The sequence below is a fragment of the Pelecanus crispus genome, chromosome 12 (assembly GCF_030463565.1).
Source record: "Pelecanus crispus isolate bPelCri1 chromosome 12, bPelCri1.pri, whole genome shotgun sequence".
Classification (NCBI taxonomy): Eukaryota; Metazoa; Chordata; class Aves; order Pelecaniformes; family Pelecanidae; genus Pelecanus; species Pelecanus crispus.
Genome location: NC_134654.1, coordinates 21088599 through 21111973, shown reverse-complemented (window position 1 = coordinate 21111973; position 23375 = coordinate 21088599). Strand labels below are relative to the sequence as shown.

General features: G+C 55.9%; 2 protein-coding genes across 2 annotated transcripts; both read right to left on the bottom strand.

Annotated features, from left to right (window-relative positions):
• Positions 1 to 2215: 2215 nt before the first annotated feature.
• GALK1 (galactokinase 1) lies at positions 2216 to 11702 on the bottom strand. Its single transcript, XM_075719892.1, has 8 exons — positions 11529 to 11702; positions 10510 to 10699; positions 10058 to 10177; positions 9428 to 9563; positions 8835 to 9016; positions 8451 to 8601; positions 3494 to 3656; positions 2216 to 2370 (listed from the first exon to the last, which is right to left on the bottom strand). Exons 1-8 carry the CDS (start codon positions 11700 to 11702, stop codon positions 2299 to 2301), a joined length of 1188 nt encoding a protein of 395 aa, XP_075576007.1. The 3' UTR covers positions 2216 to 2298.
• Positions 11703 to 21778: 10076 nt separating this feature from the next.
• Positions 21779 to 23002, bottom strand: H3-3B (H3.3 histone B). The gene is made up of 4 exons (XM_075720236.1): positions 22908 to 23002; positions 22287 to 22428; positions 22045 to 22198; positions 21779 to 21947 (listed from the first exon to the last, which is right to left on the bottom strand). The coding sequence occupies exons 2-4, from the start codon at positions 22412 to 22414 to the stop codon at positions 21819 to 21821; spliced, it is 411 nt and encodes a 136-aa protein (XP_075576351.1). The 5' UTR covers positions 22415 to 22428; positions 22908 to 23002; the 3' UTR covers positions 21779 to 21818.
• Positions 23003 to 23375: the final 373 nt, after the last annotated feature.

The following is a 23375-nucleotide window of genomic DNA, read 5'->3' as shown; positions in this document are numbered from 1 at the left end:
GATGGTTATTTTGTTCTGTTTGGGTTTTTTATATGATACCTGCAAGGCAGGGTTTTGGGGTAACCTATGCTTTCCTGCTGCACCTATTTGTGTCTATCCTTCGCTGCTAACATTTGGTACCACTATAGCAAAGCATAGCCTTTCATTTGTATAGCATTACTCATGATGGCCTCTGGTGCATTTTTTTGGCATACAATATTGTACAGTTTTCGTAGGATATATATAAATATATATAAATGTATTTTATTATTTTATTAAAAAAAATTGAGGTGGATGAGATCTATGTTGAATGTGGAGGCTACACTGGGACTGTGACTCCTGAGAGACGTGAGTAACTGGAACAAATTAGTTACGGGCTTGATCCAAAGGCCACTGAACCCTGTGGAAAGCCTGTTGATGAGCTGGTGGCCTCTGCCATGGGCCTTATATCCTCCAGCACCAGAGACTTCAGCAGAATGCTGCAATCAGCTGGTCCCGCTCGCTGCACAGCACCCACCAGCTGAGCACTCTCCAGCTGCAGCACATGCGCACAGAAGGGCTGGAAGCTGCCTGGAGGTGAGGGATGGGGCTGGTCCAGGCAGCGGTGACTGGAGATGGGAATGGTGCCTGGCGTTTCTTATACGGCTGATGTGGAGAGTGTGAGACTTTTGGGCAGAAGATGTTGGGTATCTTTTAAAAGCCTCTTTGCCCAACAGCAACATCCACAAAGGAACCTGTGATCCCTCAGTAAACACAAGGGAAGAGCAAGCCTGGGAACAGCAGGGATCTCTCATCATCCTCAGCAAGTGTCTGAGCCTTCTTCAGCCCTTGGCTCTAGCTGTTCTCACACAGTGCTGGGCACACAGCTGAGCTGAGACCTTGCTGGGCCTCGTTTTCTGGCTCTGGGCATGATGCCTGGTGCCTCGCTGCCCTCTGCCAACGAGAACAATTGGGCTCCATGTCTTGCTGAACAGCGTTTCCCTGGTGTGCTTCAGCTGCACAGGAGCAGGCAAGGAGCCTGCCGAAAGCAAGGACCCTGCCTGAAGCAGCAGCTGCCACTGTTCTGGATTACAGCTTCCAACCAAAACAGCAGCTGCCTGGTCTCCCTGGCAGCATTTCCTGCTTGATTTGATCTGATGCTGGACCTTGGCTTTTTTTCCCCCCCCCTCCCCCCCCTCCTTTTTTTTTGGACTCAGAAGACTTACCAGCACTGACACAACCGAGAGCTCCCTCTCCTCCCTGGGCTGTTTGTTTGAGCGGGATGAGTTGTACATGTTTGAGCCAAAATGTACGTGGGTGAGTGAAGTCCACAGGAGTCTCCAGGACTACAGCTGGAGCTAGGTCAGTTTTGAGTTTGGGTCAAGAAATACTTCAACAACCCTGTGGTTTTACTGTGCCTTCAAGAAGCACTTATTTTTCCTGAGCAAGTACCAGTGGCATTAGCCTGCCTGCCTGCCAGTTCCCATCTCACCTTTGTGGTTGGGGTTTCCTTTCCAGCTGATGTGTCTCCTCCTGCACAAGGACTCTCTGACCCTTTCCCTGTGCTTTGTGGTCCAGGGTAAAACGCTGAAAACTGTCTAAAAAGGGAGCCCCACTTCCAAGCATTTTAACCAAAGACTATCCTGTTATCCAAAAGAAGACCACAGCCAGTCAGCTGCTGCTCTCCATGTGCAAGGTTGCTGCACACCTAACTCATGCCTCGCACTAGAACAGCGTCACTTTTTAATTTTTCATCTGGTTGTTAGGGCTGGTGGTGTTTCAGCCTTTCCAAGGTGGATCCAGCAGCCTGCTCTGACAGCGGGTCTTTGACCAGATGGCTTCCTATTGCACTCAATAAATGTTTTCTCTACAGTCTGCCTCTTCCCTTTTCTTAAAAAAAAAAAAAAAAATTAAAAATTAAAAAATTGTCACTCCCCCCCCCCCCCCCCGCCCAATACCTTCCATCTGCAGCAGCAGATGAAGGACACATGCCAGAAGCAGACACCCAAGTAGAGGCTTCTGACAAGTGTCAGTGCCTGCTGTTCCTCCACTGCCATCCCCTCCTGTAACTGCAGCTCCAGAGGCACTACGGGACTCCACGACCCCGATAATGGCTCATTCCACCAGTGCAAACTGGAGTTAAACCAGTCTCCTCTGAGGAATGGTCCCTAGTGACTTTCACATCAGAGTTTGGCTCAAGCAGGCGCAGAATGACTGTGCAAATGTTTTGCATTTATTAGGCAAATGATGCAGACAGACAAATTGATTCCCCTGCAAAGTAAGGAAAGCAGCTGCCTCTCAGAGGGAGGTGATTCCAGCCCAGGTGAGGTGGTCGCTCCTCTACAGGAGCAGCACCTTTGCTCCTCCGGAGGGTTTGGTGAGATAGAAGGTGGCTGTTCCACTGTATTTCTCCTAGGAGACAAGAGGAGCAATAAGTGCTGGTGCTCTGGGGCCATACCCTGCCGCAGCAAGAGGCTGGGCTGGGGGATGCCAGAGCTGCCAGTCAGACCAGCCATGTGTCTGGCCCAGCTCCACCAGCAGCAGCAGGCATGTGAGATATTTTTTGGAGACAGGATGCTGTCCTGGCCCCTGCCTGGGGTCCCTTGGTCCATCCACAGCATGGGGCAGGGAGGCTCTCAACACATCCCCACGCTGACCCTTCAACAGCCCCTTATGGACTGTTCTCCGTGACTTTTTCCAACCCCTTTTTGAGCCTGCTGATGCTGCTGACCTCCACAGCCTCTGGCAACAGCAGAAAACTCACTGCCAGCTCTGCGCAGTGCTTCCTTGACTCTGTTTTTCTCCTAACTCATCCAGCGGTCACTGGTTCTTATTTTGGAGGATTTGAGTGCCAGTTCCACACTCACCCTATCTACCCCCTTTGCTGTTTTGTAACTCCTGGTCACATTCCCTCTCTCCCAGCTTCTCATCAGATGGCAGAAGCACAGCCCTTTCAGTCTCTCCTCATTTCAGACACCTTCCTCTACCCCTTTACCCTGCCCTGCGCACCCCCCCCCCGTTTACAGGGCACACCAGGCTCTCACATAGCAGCAAAATAAGGCTCTGCCTCATTCACAGCCCCTGTTTCCTGACACCCCCACTTTGCTGGCATTTTCAGCTACCAGTGCATGCTGAGCTTCTGATTTGGAGAACATTGATGGTGCCACTGAGATCCTTCCTGGGCTGTAACTGCCAGCATTAAGCTCAGCATTGCCTAAGCTCAGCTTGGATTTTTTTTTTTTTCCTTTTCCCCCTAGATAGATTTAACCTTCCTGAAGCTCACCTGGCATCTTTTTGCTCACTTTCTTAATGCAGTAAGGTCCTTGGGCAGTGCTCTGTGACCAGCACAGTGCTGAACTGCCTGCAAGAGTTTAGTAGCATCAACAGACTTGGAGCTATCCCTACATGGCACTGGATGGGCTACACTAACCCCAAGTGCCTCAGGAGCACAGTTTCAATGGCATCCCTGGGCCATGCCCCTGAGTGTTTCCTTGGGATCTTTAAGTCAATCTCCTGGCACTTTTCTGCCACATACCTGGATGTGATGCTGGGCTCTCTCTGCGGCCCCAGCCTCCAGCAGCGTCACCGTGCAGCCTCCGAAGCCTCCGCCTGTCATCCTGCTGCCGTAAACCCCATCAACCTCCAGGGCTGCCACTACCAGCTCGTCCAGCTCCGGACAGCTCACTTCGTAGTCATCCCTGGAGAGAGGAGAACAGTGGTCAGCCCTGTCCTGCACCTTGGCCATATATCCTGCACCACGAACAGCTGAAACATGCTTCTTGGTGCATCCATTGCTATAGCAAGCTGCAGCAATGCACGATGCTGCAGATCCCGGTCAGCGCTCTGCCTGTCATAGTTTAACCCCAGCCAGCAACCAAGCACCACACAGCCACTCACTCACCCTCCCCACCCCCGGAGGGAAGGGGGAGATAACTGGAAGGGTAAAAGTGAGAAAACTCATGGGTTTAATAGCTAAAGTAAAAGCCATGCACACAAGTAAAGCAAAACAACAAATTAATTCACTACTTCCCACTGGCAAGCAAGTGTTCAGCCATCCCCAGGAAAGCAGGGCTCCATCATGCATAATGGTTACTTGGGAAGACAAACGCCATCACTCCGAATGTGCCCCTCACTTCCTTCTTCTTCCCCCAGCTTTATATGCTGAGCATGACGTCATACGGTATGGAATATCCCTTGGGTCATTTGGGGTCAGCTCTCCCGGCTGTGTCCCCTCCCAGCTTCTTGTGCACCCCAGCCTGCTCGCTGCTGGGGTGGGATGAGGAGCAGAAAAGGCCTTGACTCTGTGTAAGCACTGCTCAGCAGTAACTAAAACACCCCTGTGTTATCAACACTGTTTCCAGCACAAATCCAAAACATAGCCCCATACTAGCTACTATGAAGAAAATTACCACAGCCAAAACCAGCACATTCTCCACCCCTTATTCCATACCATTTACGTCATGCTCAGGTCCCACACTATCTAATACATCCTCATTAACAACCACCACCCTTCCCATCCTTTGATACAACACACAGATATCATTCTCTTAGTCTATGGATGACCTCTGTGAAATGGCTGTAAAATGTCCATAAACATCCACAAATGTCCACTAAGTTAATTAAGTCTGTGACTTTGGGCTCCATCTGTCATAACACTCCTTCACGGCAGAAGAGATGGTGTGTGGTGTTGGACTGTTGTATGTTGAAGCCAGTTCTGGTTCCATTATCACTGTGCTTTGCTTGGTTTCATCAAAGTTCATTCTTCATTAATCTCCTGTGCAGGTCCCTTAACCTTACTCTGTTTTATGGCAAAACCAGCCTTCAAAAGTATTTGGACTATTTTATTCCCTTTCTCAAAAACCTCTTCTGCTGTGTTGCCCCATACAATGATGTCATCAATGTACTGCAGGTGTTCCGGAGCTTCACCCTGTTCCAGACCCTTGTCTGGATCAGTCCATGGCAATGGTAGGGCTGTGTTTCCACCCTGGGGCAGCCAGTTCCAGGTGTACTGGATGCCCCTCCAAGCGAAAGCAAACTGTGGCCTGCACTCTGCTGCCAAAGGGACCGAGAAGAATGCATTGGCGATATCACTTATGGCATACCACTTGGCTGCCTTTGATTCCAGTTCGTATTGAAGTTCTAGCATGTCCGGCACAGCAGCACTCAGTGGTGGCATGACTTCATTCAGACCACGACAGTCTACTGTTAGTCTCCACTCTCCATTAGACTTTAGCACTGGCCATATGGGACTGTTAAAGGATGAGCGATTCTTGCTGATCATTCCTCGGCTCTCCAGTCAAAGAATCAGCATTGGGAATTGGGGAGTCTTGGTTGGTGTGGTATTGCCACCAGTGCACTGGTGTGGTAGCGGTCAGTACCTGTTGTTCTTCAACCCTCAGCAATCCCACAATAGAAGGGTCCTTCAAGAGACCAGGCAAGGTGGACAGCTGTTTAATTTCCTCCATCTCCAAGACAGCTATACCAAAAGCCCACCGGTACCCTTTTGGGTCCTTGAAATACCATCCCTCCTGAGGCAGTCTGTGCCAAGGATGCACAGAGCCTCTGGGCCAGTCACAATGTGGTGCTTTTGCCACTCATTCCCAGTCAGGCTCACTTCAGCCTCCAATATGATTAGCTGTTGGGATCCCCCTGTCACTCCAGAAATAGAGATGGGTTCTGCCCCTTTATAACTCGATGGCATTAGGGTACACTGCACACCGGTGTCCACTAGAGCTTCATACTCCTGTGGGTCTGATGTGCCAGGCCATCGAATCCACAGAGTCCAGTAAACCCAGTTGTCCCTTTCCTCCACCTGGCTGGAGGCAGGGCCCCTCTACTCCTGGTCATAGTATTCGTTACTCACTTCTTGTAAATGCAAATCAAAAGTCCCTTTATTAAGATCAGAAATAAAATCAGCCCTTCTACTCTATCTGGGGAACTCCTCACTGGAAACTGGAGCAGCAATTTTCCTGGAAGAACCCCTTTCATGATTGTTTTTCCTTGCAACTCACATGCCCGTGCCTCTAGGGTCAAGGTAGATTTTCCATCCTACTGCCTCATGTCTTCTCCATGGTCACACAGGTAAAACCACAGGGTGACCCGCGGTGTGTATCCACTATATCCTCTCTCTTGAGCAGAGGGACGCTTACTCCTAATGGCTGAGATACTGGTCTGTACAGGTGGGGAGTAGGACATATGCTCTTTGAGTTGCTGGGACTCCTGGGACAGTTATTTGGATGGTTTTTCCACAGCCAAGACACAGGCCTGTAGGGAAGAAGAGAGACTTTCTTTGTATTGCTGGAGTTGGTCAGCCAATTCATCCACTGTCTGCTCCTCTCCATCTTTCCAGATCATTACTGCCAGTGAGTTTGCATGTGATGATGGTGCACTCTGTACAAACTTCCACCACGTGGGTCATGTGCACCTGACTTCATCTGGATCTTTGGATAACTGCTCGTTGTTCAGGTCACTATAAATCACCTCCAGTGCGGTTAATTCCCTCAGCTCCTGGAAACCTCTCTCCATGGTGGTTCACTTGCCTGGGTGACATATAACATTTTACTGGAAGAGATGCCTTTCCTTGATGCCTGACAGGAGTCGTCTCCAGAGGCTGAGGGCTTGTGCCCCTTTTCCAATCGCTTTGTCAATGCCCCTTTCCCTAGAAAGGGATCCCAGCTGCTTGGCTTTCCTACCTTCTAATTCCAGGCCCCATTATCCCAGCATCAGAGAAGCCAGGTGATGATGTGCTCGCCTGGACAACAGCTGAAATCTTTTTGCATATCTTGCAGCTCACTCAGGGATAGGGATCAGGTGGTTACCATCTCATTTATGGGTTCTGCCTCTTCCCTCCTCCTGTTCTTGCGATGGCCCTGGTTCATCTTCATCTCTTACTAAACAAGGTGATTTTCTTATGTATTTTTTCTTGTGTACAGGTGCAACTGATACTGGCACAGGTTCGTTCTCTGGTTCAGCTGCAGTGTCTGTTGCCAGGGTTTGAGTAGCCACAGTGCCTGTCATGGGGGTAGATCTCTGGATGGTATTCTTAAATAGTTGTTCCATCCTAAACAAGACCTGAACCACATTCAGGAGGCATAGCAATAGGAACATGCTGGTTTGAACATCCCAAGGATATTCAAAATTCTCAAGAGCTGTTGTAACAAACCTGAAGGAGAAATGGAAGATGGAGGAAGGTGTCTTCCCCATAGGTTGGCTCTCCAACAAGAAAAAGTAAAAAGCGTAATTATTAATAGTTTCTGATAGTTGGCTCCCAAAGTACAGAGGTGATGGCAATGCTGAGTACAAATATCGGATTGGTGTCACAACCAATAATTTTATCATACCATAAGCCAGTGTTACACAGTACAGCAAAGTGATAACCTTAATCCAACTCCCAGAAGTGATAAGCAGCACACAAATACTGATAAACAGTATATACGGCAAGTAAGGTGTTACGTAACACAACTCTGAAAACAAATACAGCTACTTCGAAAGCAAATAAATCAACGTTGTGACCAGCAACTATGAAACTAATATAATGAGAGCTTATCACAAATTTGTTTTAACATGCTGGTCAGATCTGTCGTTACCTCAACCCTTCGTGCCCCATGCTGGGTGCCAAAAAGACCGTCATGATTTAACCTGGCAGACAGCTAAACACCACACAGCCGCCCACTCACCCTCCCCGCCCCTAGTGGGAAGGGGGAGAGAATTGGAAGGGTAAAAGTGAGAAAACTCATGGGTTGAGATAAAGACAGTTTAACAGGTAAAGCAAAAGCCATGCACGCAAGCGAAGCAAAACAACAAATTCATTCACTACTTCCCACTGGCAGGCAGGTGTTCAGCCCTCCCCAAGAAAGCAGGGCTCCATCACGCGTAGCGGTTACGGGAAGACAAACGCCATCACTCTGAACGTCCCCCCCTTCCTTCTTCTTCTCCCAGCTTTATATGCTGAGCATGAAGTCATATGGTATGGAATATCCCTTGGGTCAGTTGGGGTCAGCTGTCCTGGCTGTGTCCCCTCCCAGCTTCTTGTGCACCCCAGCCTGCTCGCTGGTGGGGTGGGGTGGGGTGAGGAGCAGAAAAGGCCTTGACTCTGTGTAAGCACTGCTCAGCAGTAACTAAAACATCCCTGTGTTATCAACACTGTTTCCAGCACAAATCCAAAACATAGCCCCATACTAGCTACTATGAAGAAAATTAACTCTACCCCAGCACTGCCTTAAGTGCACGTATACATGAGCGAGGCTGCGAGCACTGGGGACCTGGTGGGCGCTGCTGTGCAGCACACGTCTGTAATGTATGTGACCGGCTGCCTCATCCCAGCACCCCCTGGCACAGAAGCCTGTGGGATTTCTAAAGCTCCCTGGCAGGCTGAGCCATGAAAGACATGGGGCAGGAACGGCTCTGGCTGCCCCAGTGCTGCACCCACGGGCAAGGGAACCTCATGAGGACCTGATGCAGCCTGCCCTGCCCCAGGGTCGGTACATCCTCACCTGAGGGAGTTGTGACTCTCCACCATCAGCCTCCCAAATGTCTTGTAGTCCCTGTCCTGCAGTGCTTGCGCTGCCTGGGCTGTCCGTGCTATCTCGCCGATGACGTGCCTGGCCCGCCGGTACACCTCCTCACCCAGACGGCTCCTGGCAGCTGCAGAGACATGCATCCCCCTGCAGCAAAGCCACTCGGGTCTGTGGCATGCTGCCGTGAGCGAGCACGGATGCATTCCGCAACCATCCTGCGTGAGAGCTTCTCTACTTGCGGCACCCACCCACCCACCCACCCATCCCAGGTGCTGCCCCACAGCCTCAGCCCACGCCATGGGGCACCAAGCTCTTGCTGCCCCAAGGAGCAGCCAGAGCCAAGGGAGGAACCATCCCCACCTTCCAGCTCAGCCATGGTGGCATCTCGCAGGCTGGCCTTGCCGAGGGCCGCTGCCACCTCCTCGCACTGCCGCCGGCGTGTGGGGTACTCGCTGCCTGTCAGCGTGTGCCGCACATTGGAGTTGGTGATGAGGACGGCCAAGCTGGCATCAGTCAGCGGGACAAGGACGGTCTCCAGGGACCTGCAGTGAGAGCTCAGCGCGGGCCATATCTCTGTCCCCCCTGCCCGCTCCAGCCCCCGGCCATCCAGGTGAGGCCATGTTGCACGCAGCTCTTGCCTCCACAGAGGCAAAGTCCAAGTGGTTTAGTATTTCACTTGAGCATTTCACTCCCAGTTATTAGTCCCATAATAGACCCTAACAACTTTGCAGGAAAGACAGCCCAGGCAAGTAGCAGAAAGGATGCAGAGGGACGAATCAAGACACAGGAATTAAAATGCAGGGAGCCCCAACTCCACGATGAGATTTTGGGCTGGGTTCAGGGGTTAACCCCTCTCTGCACTCCTGCATTCATTTCATGGTCACGGGACCAGCTTGTCCCCCCCTGCCCAAGGAGGTGGGCACGGCGCAGCAAGCTTGGCGCTGGGCCCTGACCTGCAGTCAATGAGCAGTGCGTGGCCTTCCTTGCCCATCACAGATATGAACTGGTCCATGATCCCGCAGGGCATGCTGGCAAACGTGTGCTCCGCTTTCTGGCACGCCAGTGCCTTGGCTACCAAATCACCATCATCTGTGCCAGAGCAGAGAGACGCAGGTTAGCAGCTCTGGGACCTTTGCCCCTTGCCCTGGAGCAGGGGGAGCAAACACGAAGGTAAAGGGTTGCTTTCCCGTGGAACAGGGTTTTGTTAAAGCATCAGCCGCAGGTGCTTCCTCCTGCACCAGTGCCCGACATCTGCGTGGGTCGCTGGATCCAGCTGGATGTGACAATTTGACACTGGTGTCTCAGACCTCTCCATTTTTGGGGACATGAGGGTGAGGAGAAGATGCTCTGAAGGGAACATCCTCTCATCCCCCTGGACAGCCCCATGGGCAGGCCAGGCTGGGTGAGCCAGAGGAGCCCCGCAGCCACAGCGGTGCCAGCTCCGGCTGCGGCAGGGGGCTGTGACCCACCCCACAGCAGCGTTTTCCCGAGGGCTGCAGGATCTTGCTAGGGGCACCCCCGCCTCATCCCAGCTCCCACCTGGGAATGGAGGCACCAGGGGCCAGGACCGGCTGCTGCCTTACCAGGGCAGAGCTGCTGGAGGAAGGTGTAAGTAGCCACCTCCAGAGCGGCTGAGCTGGAGAGGCCCCCGCCCAGGGGGATGTCACTGGCTATCACGGCGCTGAAGCCCGGCACAGGACCACCTGTGGGAACCAAAGGGAGGAGGGGGGCTGTGAGCCCTGCAGGGCTGGGAGCTGCTCTGCCCCACAGCTCACGAGGAACTGACAGAGAGGAGCCCCTGTCCAATATCCCATTTTAAAACACGGGGTGACCCATGACAGAGTGTGACCCGGGCATCCCCCGTGCAACCACAGGGGTCTTTGGAGCTGAAAGCATCTCTGCTAGAGCCTGGCCCCAGCAGCAGCTGCAGGATTGCACCGGCACTGGAAGACCCCTGGAGCACACCAAAAGCCAGGCGCTGAGCACCGGCCTCACGCAAGGGGGGCTCTAACCTGGCTGGCAGCCTGGGCCTTACCCGGGTAGTGCTGGATGACGCCCTTGACGTAGTTGGCCCAGCGAGGCTGCCCTGGGCTCAGGGGGCTGCCTTGGTGGGGAGCCGGGAACTGTACCCTGTGGGGCTCGTCCGCCTCCGCCGATGTGGTGAGGATGGAGATGGTCCCGTCCTGCGTGGGGGATCCTACCAGCACCGTCCCCAGCTGCAGGGCCTGGGGCGGGAGAGAAGGTGGGCTCAGACCCCACGGCGTCCCTTGGAGCATCCCCACTGGTGGCAGGGGACAGCTGTGGCTGCTTCAACCCACAGCTGGCAGCACCCAGCACGCGTGACCCTTAACTCTGTCCACACAGAGCTGCCAGCCCCCACTGCACGCTCCCGCTCAGCACAGCATTAAACCTTCCGGCTATTTAATGCCACAGAGGGTCAGTCTTAGCACTGAAAAGTTTTGACCAACCACCCCAGCTCAGTACCGTGCTGCTGGGCTCCAGGGGAGTGGAAACCCACGACGAGGCTGCGAGAGGCTTTGAGAATTTTTCTTGCCTGCAGGGGAATGCAGCTGACCTGCTCCCACACTCCTCAGCCTCAAAATAATTAGCTCTAGGTTTGATTTAGCACTGAGTGGGGGCTTCCCTGCCGAGCCGAAGGAGGGCAGGGAGCCCCAGCCGCTTCGAACCGTCTCTGCCACCAAAACACCGCTCTCCAGGAACGGAAAATTGTTTGACGGGGTTGCAGAAAAGAGGCTTCAGCCCCTCGAAGAGCCGGTCAGGGAGAGGGAATCACGTCCCCCTGCAGCGAGTCAGGAGCCGGTCTGCGGGGCTGCTGCCCGCGGCGCTCCGGGTCCCGCTCCGAGCTCCCGTGGTCCCGGGCGCGGTGGGGAGATCCCGGGGGATCCCACAGGGTCCTGGGCGAGGGATCCGGGGGGGGACATCCTGGGGCAGGGGGAGGAAGACGGCGGCGGGGGACCCGCCGAGGCTGCAGGGAGGACCCGGAAGGGCGGCACCGAGGGATCACGGGGCCGGGCGGCGGAGCACGGCCCTTACCATGGGCAGCACGAAGCCGCCGTTGTAGTCGGTGTGCTCGCCGATGAGGTTGACCCGGCCGGGGGCCCATGCCGCCAGCACCGCCGTCCCCCCGAAAGCCGCTCGGTGCGCCCGGCGGGCGGCCGCCAGCAGCGGGACCCACCCAGGCTCCGCCACCGCCACCGCCTCCGCCATGGCCGCTCAGCCCCGCCCCCGGGCCCGCTCAGCCCCGCCCCCGAGCCCGCTCCGCCCCGCCCCCGGGCCCGCTCCGCTCCGCCCCCGGGCCCGCTCAGCTCCGCCCCCGGGCCCGCTCCGCTCCGCCCCCGGGCCCGCTCAGCCCCGCCCCCGGGCCCGCTCAGCCCCGCCCCCGAGCCCGCTCCGCCCCGCCCCCGGGCCCGCTCAGCTCCGCCCCCGGGCCCGCTCCGCCCCCGGGCCCGCTCAGCCCCGCCCCCGGGCCCGCTCAGCCCCGCCCCCGGGCCCGCTCCGCTCCGCCCCCGGGCCCGCTCAGCCCCGCCCCCGGGCCCGCTCAGCCCCGCCCCCGGGCCCGCTCAGCCCCGCCCCCGGGCCCGCTCCGCTCCGCCCCCGGGCCCGCTCCGCCCCCGGGCCCGCTCAGCCCCGCCCCCGGGCCCGCTCAGCCCCGCCCCCGGGCCCGCCCCGCCCCCGGGCCCGCTCCGCTCCGCCCCCGGGCCCGCTCAGCCCCGCCCCCGGGCCCGCCCCGCCCCGCCCCGCCCTGCCGGCGGCCGGGCTGGACCTGGGGGCCCTGCGGAGCTGGGGGGCCCTGGCCGGCCCACGCAGCCCCTTCCTACGGGCCGCCCACGGCCCTGGCTGCGGCCTCGGGACGCTGTTGGTGCCTGTGCGTCCCTACAGGAGGGGCGGGTCACACCTGTGCGCACACCTGTGTGTACCTATGGCGGTGCCAGCACCCAGGACTTTTTAGTGCTTATCCATATCCCGATGCCTGCCTTGTCCTAATATATGGACAGGTACATACGTGTATATGTATGCACTGGTGTCTCTGTTACATATGTGTTTTATGCCAATACATATGCCAATGTATGTATTTTATATATAGGTACAGATACATATGTGTATATATATGTGCCAACATCTGTGTTACACCTGTATATGCCAGTACCTGTTTATGCTTTTTGTATATAGAATAGAATAGAATTGAATTGAATCATTAAGGCTGGAAAAGACCTCTAAGATAACTAGTCCAGTCATCAACCCAACACCACCATGCCCACCAAACCATGTCCCAAAGTGCCACGTCTGCCCGTTTTTTGAACACCTCCAGGGATGGTGACTCCACCACCTCTCTGGGCAGCCTGTTCCAATGCTTGACCACCCTTTCCGTAAAGAAATTTTTCCTAATACCCAATCTAAACCTCCCCTGACACAACTTGAGGCCATTTCCTCTTGTCCTATCGCTAGTTACCTGGGAGAAGGGACCAACACCCACCTCACTACACCCTCCTTTCAGGTAGTTGTAGAGCGATAAGGTCTCCCCTCAGCCTCCTCTTCTCCAGACTAAACAACCCCAGTTCCCTCAGCTGCTCCTGATAAGACTTGTTCTCCAGACCCTTCACCAGCCTTGATGCCGTTCTCTGACCACGCTCCAGCACCTCAATGTCCTTCTTGTACTGAGGGGCCCAAAACTGGACACAGTATTCCAGGTGCGGCCTCACCAGCACCGAGTACAGGGGGACGATCACCTCCCTGCTCCTGCTGGCCACGCGCAGGCACATACACATACATATATATGCCGATGTGCTATAACCGTATACGTATGTGGAGGTGTGTACATATACGTTTGTGCCCATATAGCGATGTCGGTACGTGCCTGCGGCTGGCCCGCCCGCAGCGGCAGAGGCGAGTGGGTGTGAGCCGGGAGCGTTCACCCCCCGCGGGGCCGGGATGCTCCGCTCCGCTCCCGGCGCGGGGAGGGGCCCCTTCCCGGTTCCCGGTTCCCGGTTCCCGGTTCTCGGTTCCCGGTTCCGGCCCGGCCGCAGCCGCCGCCGCGGGACCGCCCGGGGTGGGACGAGCCCATGGCCGGGAAGGAGCCGCTGCTGAGCGCCCTTAAAGGTGAGCGTGGCCCCCCCGGGGCCGGTGCCCGCTTCCTCCGGCAGCCCTCGCCTCACCGGTTTGGCCGGACCGACGGCGGGGACAGCCCCGCTGCCCGACCGGGTGTTCGCACCCGCGCTGCTGCACCTGGCCTTGGCCGGGAGGAAGGTTACCTGAATTTCTGCCCGGTGCAGGTGCAGGCAGCCGGGGTGGGTCGCATCTTGCCGGGGCGTCGGGCACCTCCCGCAGCACCAGCGACCCACCCTGGGGCTGTGCACAGAGCTGTTGCCATGGGTGCCCCCCCCAGCTGGGGCACCCATGGGTGCTGATGCTCCCCCCCCCCCCCCCCCCCCCCCGCAGGTGGGGTGCTGCGGCTGCGGGAGGGCGGGGGGCCCTGCACGGACACCTCGCCGCACCTCACCTCCTTCTGCCAGCTGCTGGAGAGCATCCTGCGCAAGGGGCTCCGACGTGAGTGGTGATTCGTGCCCGGGCCGGGGATGGCAGTGTCCCGGTGCCCGTGGTGAGGGGCCTTGTGCTCCCTTTCTCCTGCAGAGCCAGCCTGGGGCTTCAGGAGACGGGATTACTGGCACTGCCTGGAGCAGCTTCCCACGGAGGACGGTGGCAGGTGAGCGGCCCCGAGCCAGGCTGGGGATGAAAACCTGAGCCGTGGCAGTGCTTGTCACGATGTGCTCGTCCCGAAGACCCCAGGTGCAGGGAGGATGCTCCCACGCGCCGCCAAAGTTTCAGCCCCAAGCTGCTTCCCCTCTCCCCAAACAGGCCGACCCCTCTCTCCATGAGCATCCAGAAAGCGGGCAGCTGTGAGAAGGCGCAGACAGCACAGGGCCGCGGGCGATACTTTCTGCGCTTGGCTCTGCAGGGGAAGGTGCTGGCGGCGGCCGTGCGGCGGCTGGCGCAGACCCCCCGGCTCCTGGAGGTGCAGCACACAGCGGGGAGCCACTACCCGTGGGCGACAGGCAGCGAAATGGCTGTGTAATGGTGGCATGTCTCTGTGTTTCAGTTTTATGATCCGGTAAGCTCCATCCTTGGCAACGAAGACCTCCTGGGTAAGACGGTGGCTCCTCCGAGGTGGGATGTAACCTGCCCCAGGGTGGCTGGCGCAGGGGCTGCGCACCGCGCTGCTGCGGGGGGTGGGGAGGAAAAGAGTCCGCTGTGATTTTTCTAAGCCAAACTTAGCAGTAAAATCTAAATATGTTGCTGCAGTGATGGAAAAAGTGGTGTAAATATTTAAACACAGTTTGAATCTATCTAAGGTTGGTTTTAGTGTCATGGGATAGGAAAATTGCTTCTGAAGTGTATTCTGTGTTATTTCTTTGTACCGAGGATGCTGGTTTAAGCAGACCCAGCAGTCCAGCTTTGAGGGGAGCCCTTGGAAGCTGGGCCCAGGCTGTGGTCCCACACAAGGTGTCACACGAGGGGTTCAGTGTGGTAAATGGCTGCATTGCCTTGACAGGCTGCAGCACTCCATCCGCAGCCGTGCTCCTTGGGGGGGCCAGGCCAGGGTGAAAGCCTTTAATCTTTTGATTATGATAAATCACCCCGTGTTAAACCCATACCTACATGGCTTATAAATCACCCGCGCTTGCTGATGCATGAGCAGATTGCAGATCTCCGTCAGTGTAATTGCGAGGCTCGTGCAGGAGACCCTGGGCAGCTTTGCTTTGCATTTAGGGGGAGAAATGGAGAGAAAGTTGCTCATCGGCAGTCTTTGCTGTGAGCCTTGGTCTCAATTTGGGGAAATCATGTGTCAAGCTGCAGCACTTCTTTCCCCGTGCTGGCAGCAGGAGCCCAGGATGAGCCTCCAGCAGCAGCCTGGGTGACGCGGTGCTGGGATGCTCGCAGGGCCTCGCTCCCGAGGGCTCATTAGTTACACTGAAAATGGCTTTATTCGGACCTCTGCCATGTCCTCACGAGGCCGCGGCTGCTGGGAACCTGGCGGTGACACTGCCTCTCCGTCCCCATCCCTCTGCAGAGCCTTTCCTCTCGCTGCTGCTGGTGGTGACAGAGATGGATTTCTCCCTGGACCTGCAGGTACGGTGACAAATCAGCGAGGTGGTGGCCAGCACACAGCTGCTGGTGCAGGGCCCCGGCCCCTTCCTTGCTGGGACCGATGGCGCTGACGCTCCTTTGTCTGCAGAATTGCAGCTTCTTGGACGAAAGCTGGCTGCTGCCGGTAAGAGCTCGTCTATCCCCAGAGCTGTCCTTCTGCCACCTGGCCCTCGCTGAAAAGTCAAATGAGGAAGATAAGGAATGATTTGGTGGGGAGGGATTGCCACGCAACTCTCCGCCCGGCCACAGCTGCAGCCGGGGGTGAATTGGCTCCGGTTCACCAGCACGAGCAGAGCTGCCTCTGCCACTGAGGTCGGATCCTGCTGGGTGCCTGCGCTGTCACCAGCAGCAGATCCCAGCATTCCTGGGAGTAAAACAAAGCAACGGTAGTACCCAGGCCTAAATTGCTGATATAAATGAAGTTTTCCCATGCTCCCTTCCCTGATTTCTTGCCAAAAAAATCCCCATTTCCCTGGGTTGACACAGATGACACATCAGTTGGTCTCGCTCTTGGTTTTGCTGAGTGAAATATTGGTGCATTTATTGAGAACAGCAGGGATGCCTTCACATCTTTTAAAAATGAAGAGCAACCCTCCGCTGCCTTTTTAACCCAAAAGAATCCCCAAAAAACCTCAAGGTGGCTTTTGGGCTGGTTATGGCATGTGCCAAGCTGCGGTGTGCTGCAGAGGCTGGGATCCTGCTGGCTTTTGGGCATTTCTAACAGCAAGTGCTTCCGGCCGAACTGGCCACATTTCGGGTCCCTGGCTAACGCAATATGACAGTGTAGTGCTGCTGCAAACGGCAGCGGCTTTGGGGATGGGCGGCAGCGCTCTCTTGGCTGCGTGGGGACATGTGGGGTGAGGGAGGAGGGCTCATCGCTGAGTTAAGGGTTCACCTGCTGCTTTGCCATCCCACCCATCCAGCAGGTTTGTCCCTCCAGGGTCTGGGCACAGCCAGATCCCAGGAGAGGACAGGGACAAGAAGCCGCTGATGGTCCCAGCCCAGCCTGGGGCACTGGGGACCAGCCTCTCCCTGGGGTCCTGAAGCCCTGGTTTGGCATCAGTGCCAGAAATGGTCCAGGGCAAGGGGTCCCATCCTCCCCCTCATTCTGGTCATGTTCCTTGGGTGTCCAGTGGCCATTGCCAGGGCCACTGTCACCAGCCATTCTCTTCCAGGTGTGTATCACTTATGAGACAGTCCCGTGCCGAGCGCTGGGGATGGTGCTCAGGTAGGAGCCCTTGATCCTCCTCTCCAGCGGGATCTGGACACCACAGCACTCAAAACTCCCCAAAAAGGGGAGATAAATACCCCGTTGAGAGCATCGGAGCTGTCTCGGGTGCTTTTTCCCCATTGGCTCAGCCTTGCTGGCATCTGCTGTCCATGGGGTGGCTTTTCCGTGCCTCCATGTGTCAGTGAAATATCGGTGACGGTACGAAAGGGCTGGGGGAGCCGGGCTGGGTCCCCGGTGCTGAGCTGGGCCTCGGCTGCATCCCCAGGTACGTGGACGGCCGAGTCTTTGTCACCGAGGTGCTCCCCGAGAGCCAAGCGGAGGTGGACGAGGTGGTGCTGGCCGGCGACATCCTCGATGAGATCAACGGCTGCTCGCTGAGAAATGCCTACAGTGGGCAGGTGGGTGGGCACAGAGGGCTGCCGTATCTCCCCCTCTCCTGCCCCCATCCTCCCCTCTGCTTCCCCCACCCTCCCTCCAGGCCGGGGCCATGCTGCAGAAGCTGAAGGGACAACCGCTCAGCTTCCGCCTGCTGCGGTGGCGCTGGCACGACGGGGGGGTCTATGAGCCGCTGCTGCCCTACCTGAAGGCCCTGAAGGAGAAGGAGCCCCGCTTCCAGCTCCAGCGCGGCCCCCGGCGCAGGGACGAGGGGGAGCCGCGGAGGCTGCAGGGGGGCAGGTAGGTGCGGCACCATGGGGAGCCCCCAGGCTGGGGGGGTCCCGGCATCGGGGCAGCCCCATGCCCACACTGTCCCTGGTCTCCTCTCAGGGCTGCAGGGCCAAAGCTGCCCCCGTGGCCTGGGGGCAGTGGTGGGCTGCGAGCATCTTCCCCTGCAAAAAGCAGCAGGAAGATGTGCGGGGTCTTGCTCTGATGCCCCGGAGCCCTTTTCTCCCCAGGCTGCTCTACAACCTGCGGTACCTGGGCCAGACTGGTGTTGGGAAGGTGAGGCGATGGGGCAGAAACATGCCTAGGGGTAAACTGTCTCTTCTGCGTTTCTTTTCACGTGCCCGTGTGTTATTCCCTCCTTCCCTCTCCATTTCAGTACGGTGGCAAAGAGGTGCTGGACTGGGCCATCCCTGCTGTGCTGGAGAGGCACTCGGCCACGCGGGTGAGCGACGGGGCTGAGGGCATTCCGGGAAGGGCTTGGTGAGAAAACTGCAGGGAAATACGGTCTCTGCCAGGGGATACTTTTTCTTGCCGGCTCCAGGTTCGCTTGGCCTGGATATTGGACACTCCCCACCCCTGTGGGGTTTTTTCTGGTTAGAAGCATCTCTTGCAGCCAGGATAGGAAAGTGCGTTAAGGAAAAAAAAATACAACCACCTGCAGGAAAGCGCACGGAAAATCATGGGGAGGCTAAGCCTGGTTCCAGGCATGCTTTAGGGCTCAGGTCACTGTTGCTTGAGCCTTTGGGGGGTTGTTTGTGGAAAGATTCAAGTGCGAGAGCACTGGGTGGTGAAAAAAAGGGCAGCGCAGAGAAAACTCCAAGAAAAAGCTGTGCTTGACTGCGCTTCATCACCTCTGCTTTTGAATAATCTCTCTTGTAAGCGTCTTATTAAAAATAGAGCTCGGACACTGTGATGATCGGGGCTTCTTTCCCCTCTATCCCCCATTCAGGAGGTTTTATTTGATGTGAAGGAAGCAGAAGTCCTTGTACAGGAGAAGACTTCTTCCAAGGTGAGTGAGCAACACCCAAGGTCTGGGTGAGAGCGGTTACAGGAAAAACTGGTGACTCCCGAGGCTGCCGATTTCATGGCACAGGGAGCCCGGCCGGAGGTGTTGCAGAGCCAGTTTAAATTGGGATCGGGGATGACAGGGACTGACTGCAGCCCTCAACGCCGTCTCCCTCCTGTCCCCCACGCAGCTCCTGTGCCGCTACCCCTACCCCACCATCTCCTGCGTGGGACGCTGCTTGGACAGCAGCAATTTATTCGCCTTCTGCGTGGCGTAAGTGCTGCCCATGGGCCCTGGGAGGGGGGATGTAGAAGGATGCGGGTCTTGGAAAATAAACAAGTGACGTCCAGACCAGCCGCGGGGTCTCTGGTGCGGCTACAAGCCAGGGCTGGGCTTTCAGAGCTGCTCTCTCTGCCGGCTAATGTATGTGTTTCCATTTTTAGCGCTTCCCCGGAGAGCCCTGACGGGAGCACGTTCGACTGCCTGGTGTTTGCATCGAGTTCTGAGCAAGAATGTGAAGAAATAATCAGGAGAATCGGTAAGGGAACAGTTTATGTCTTCAGATATCATCACAGTGAGATCGTGGAATACCAGGAACTGCTATTCTGGTCCACCACATGCAAGATCTAACTTAATTTCTTTTTGTTGAGGTTACTAAGATGAATAGATACTTTGATAGAGTTTTCTGGTGGGTTTGGTTTTTGTGTTGTGTTTTGGTTTTTTTTTTTTTAAGAACTCCTAGACAATGATTTTATTTTAAGAAACAGCTTCTAGGCATACCCAGATGGTTCATTGTTTCCACTAAGAACTTGGAGGAAACATTGTTTTCGAGGGATGTTATTTTAAAACATACTTTTCCTGCAGGAGCCCAGCCTGCTACTGCAGTTGAGCACCAAATCAAGCATTCATAAGTCCCATAACTTGGAATTCTTATTTTTAACCTGCCTAAATGCAAGCTGTGTGGTGCTTCCCAAATTACATGGCTCCTGGGCCACTGAGGACCTTCAGGTTTCTTGCGGGGACATCCCAGCTAGATGCCCCCTCGACAGGCTGTACCCCCCAGGACAGACCTGCCCGGGTGAGCTACTCAAGATCATTTAGCGTCAACTAAAGTTGCCAAGATGGTGCTTAACTTTGACCCAGCCCTTTAAAGCAATTAAATTTACAATGTAGATGCAAGGAAGTATCTTTCCCTACAGGTTTAGAAGCGAGGAAAATACTTGCTTAAAACCTACTATCGGCTCAATTTAGAACATGTTTTTAGCAGCTCTGTTGCGGATATGATAATGGTATTAACCGGGGGCTGTGTTCGTTCCAAGCACACTTGGAGCAGCGTAGGAAAGGGCGTTGAGGAAGTTGTGTAAGAGCGCCGGGTAAGGAGCGCCTGTTTCTCCAGCTGCAGGATTTAAGCACACGGAGTGGTTTGTCTGATAAGGGAGAGCCCTGGCTCCAGCCCCAAGCTTCCCCCAGGCGCTGGTGGCCCAGCCTTCGCCTGCGACGCGGCCGTCCGGCAGCACCCCGAGCGACGCAGACCCCAACTCCCCGGAGCAGGAGTCAGGATGGTTTTCAAACCGCTTTCAGGCTGTTGTCGTGGAAGGAAGTGCTGTAAATGTGTCCAGCCTTCAGAACAATCACGCAGACGGCCAGTGTTGACTTAATGCCTGCTCTCTGGTATAAACTATTGCTGTTCTTCCTCCTGAAATGCCACTTCTGCCATGGCACTTTTAATTTCATTGAAATAAATCAAGATGAGCTAGCTAAACTACTTCCCTGTGCTACTTTTCTGTGCCAACTCTAGCCCTACTAGTGCAGCCTGTTCTCCAAGAGCTGCAGAGAGCTGGCCTCACAATTTGATTTAAATGTTAATTACCTGTGTTTCAGATGTAGTCTGAGCAGCTTTCCTCTACCACAACCTAACAAGGTATGGCTGCTCCCAGAGGCACAGCTGAGAAAGCCAGACCTGTCTTAGCAGAGAGCCAAAAGAGCTATTCTGAAGTGAAGGTTTGAGCATAATCCTGTTTCATCAAAAAAGCTTAGATAGGAAACAAGAATCTTACTGAGCACCCATTCCAGTTTGCTTAGCAGCCCATATGCTCTCAGGTTGTGTAATTAGCTTTTCCACTTGCATGCCACCCTGCACTGCTAGCACTGGCTGCTGTTATTAACTGGGACTTTGTCACACAGCCAGATCCCACAGAAACTCACTGGCTGCAGCCACACACCCCACACCTCAGCACTGCTCAGGGAGCAAGCTGGTGGTTAACTTTGGGCAGATCAGTCACCACACTTCAAAATAAACTTCCCCTGCATCTACTGGAAAGGAGGGAGGGGGGGGGGGAAAAAAGCACTTTGTTCTAGAGCTGTGCCTAAACAGCTGACACTGATGAGCAGTTAAGCTTTATTAAAAAAAAAAAACAAACACCCACCCCAAAAGCCTAGCCTAGGCCCATCAGTCAGGCTATTCCTCCTCTACCCCACAGCTGCAGGGCTCAGCTCTGCTCTCACTGGCCAAGAGCAATGACTCAAGCTACAGCAAGCCTCCAAAAACCTCTGAGGGTGGCCAAGGCAAGTTCTCCCTCCTGTTGACAGACAAAATTAAGTTGCCACAGCAGCAGTCCAGGCTTACAGGCACCCACTGCTAATCTCAGGAGCCAGGAGGAGGAAGCTTCTTCAAGCCCATTACAAACCAAATGACAAAGACTCCTCACATGTGAATGTAAAACATTTAATTTAAAAATGTTGACACTACAATATATAAAATAGCTATTATAAATGCACATAGTGTATTCTATAGCTGCCAGGTTTACGTTTTTAGGAAACTGTAAGTTACACTGTGGTTAAGACTTGTAGTTTCACCCTCTGAAAAAGTCCACATTTGGTCACAGTGATGTATGGTCAGACTAACAGCCCCAATTGTTAAACACTTGGATCAAGTCATAACCAGTTTTATTGCAAAAGGACCCTGTACACATTTATATCAATTCTAGTACCTTACAAGTTTAGCTACCCAACAAGTCATTAACATACAGAAACATGCATGAGAAGCAAGAAAGATCACCCATCCCTTCTGCATATTAGCAACTTGTCACTCCTGAGCAACAAGGCTCACATCACTGAGGTTTATGTGAACAGTCACTTTTAGCATTCATCCTGAGTGAAAGATGGAATGACTTAAGTACAAATGCAACATATTATAAACAATTTCTTACAAAAAAGTCACAAATTAAAACCAAAGTATTTTACAGAATTTACTACAAAACACCATAAAAACAGCCTTCACTTAAGCCCTCTCCCCCCGTATCCTGCGAGCCAACTGGATATCTTTGGGCATGATGGTGACTCTCTTGGCATGGATGGCGCACAGGTTCGTATCTTCAAACAGACCCACCAGATATGCCTCACTGGCCTCCTGTTTCAAGAGCACAAGAAGAAATGTCGTTAGAAACCCCCAGCGAAGCACGCTCAGTGCCACGAGCGCCCAGGCCCAGCAGGCCGCTAAGCAGTACCTGCAGCGCACCGATGGCTGCACTCTGGAACCTCAAGTCTGTTTTGAAGTCTTGGGCGATTTCCCTGACCAGCCGCTGGAAGGGCAGCTTGCGGATCAGCAGCTCCGTAGACTTCTGGTAGCGACGGATCTCACGGAGGGCGACGGTGCCCGGCCTGAGTGGAGGAGGAAGGAGGGAGCGGGTGAGCCGGGGCAGGGGCTGCGGCAGCGCCGCGCCGCGCCGTGCCGTGCCGGCGGCCTTACCTGTAGCGGTGAGGCTTCTTGACGCCGCCAGTAGAGGGAGCGCTTTTCCGGGCCGCCTTGGTGGCCAGTTGCTTGCGCGGAGCCTTCCCCCCGGTGGACTTGCGGGCGGTCTGCTTTGTACGGGCCATTTTTCTTCACTTACCTACGGGGACATGCACGCGTGACACGGGGCCCAGCTCCTCCTCGTCCCCGCGGCAGCACGGCCCGCCAGGCCCGGCGACACCGTGTGGTGTCGGCCCCCGCCACGTCCAATCCCCTCAAGCCCCAGAAGCGGCAGATGTCGGCGAGCTGCCCCCCTCCCCCGCCGCCGAGGCGGGCAGGCGGCCAGCGGCCTCCCCCGGGAGGGGGAGGAGGAGTCACGGTTCCCCCTCCACCCCCGCTTCGCGTCGTGGCCCGGCCGCTCCCCTCCCCGGGGGAAGTGGACTGAGTCACGCCGCCTCCTTCTTCCTCCCGGGCCGCCCCGGGGAAGGGGGGGGGTGGGGGGGGGGATGGGAACCGGCCGTGACTCAGGGCACGTACGCAAGGCCCGGCCTGCCCGCCAGGCTCAAGAAGAGCCAAGGCCACCGACGGCCGCACGGCGCCGCCGCCCGCCACGGAACGCGCCCGCCGCCCGGCACTCACCGCTCGGAGAAGAAGGAAGCACCGGTGCCGGTAGCGCTGCGCACCGAAGCCTGCGCTGCTGCTGCCACGAGCCGCTCGGCAGCCAACCACCCCCTCACTGCGCCCTCCCCGCCGTGGGGACCCGCATTTTATAGAGGGGGCGGCACACGGCGCGGTGACCTCACAATGCCTGGAAGCAGCGCGCCGTACCATTGGTCGGGACCTCCGCCGGCGCCGTGGCGTCACAACACACAAAGGCCGTGCTCCGGTTCCTCGGCGCTGATTGGGCGCATGTCCGGTCGCTGATTGGTTGTTAAAGTAGGCGTCCGATTGGGTATTGTGAGCCGAGAAGGGGCCAATCGACGGCGGGCGGGCGCTCTGCGCGCTGATTGGACGAAACGGGGCACGGTTTGGATCCTACCCTTTGTTGCAAAGCTCCACAATGGGAAGTCAATAGGAGCGGGGCGAGCGGCGGCGGGGCGCGGCGGG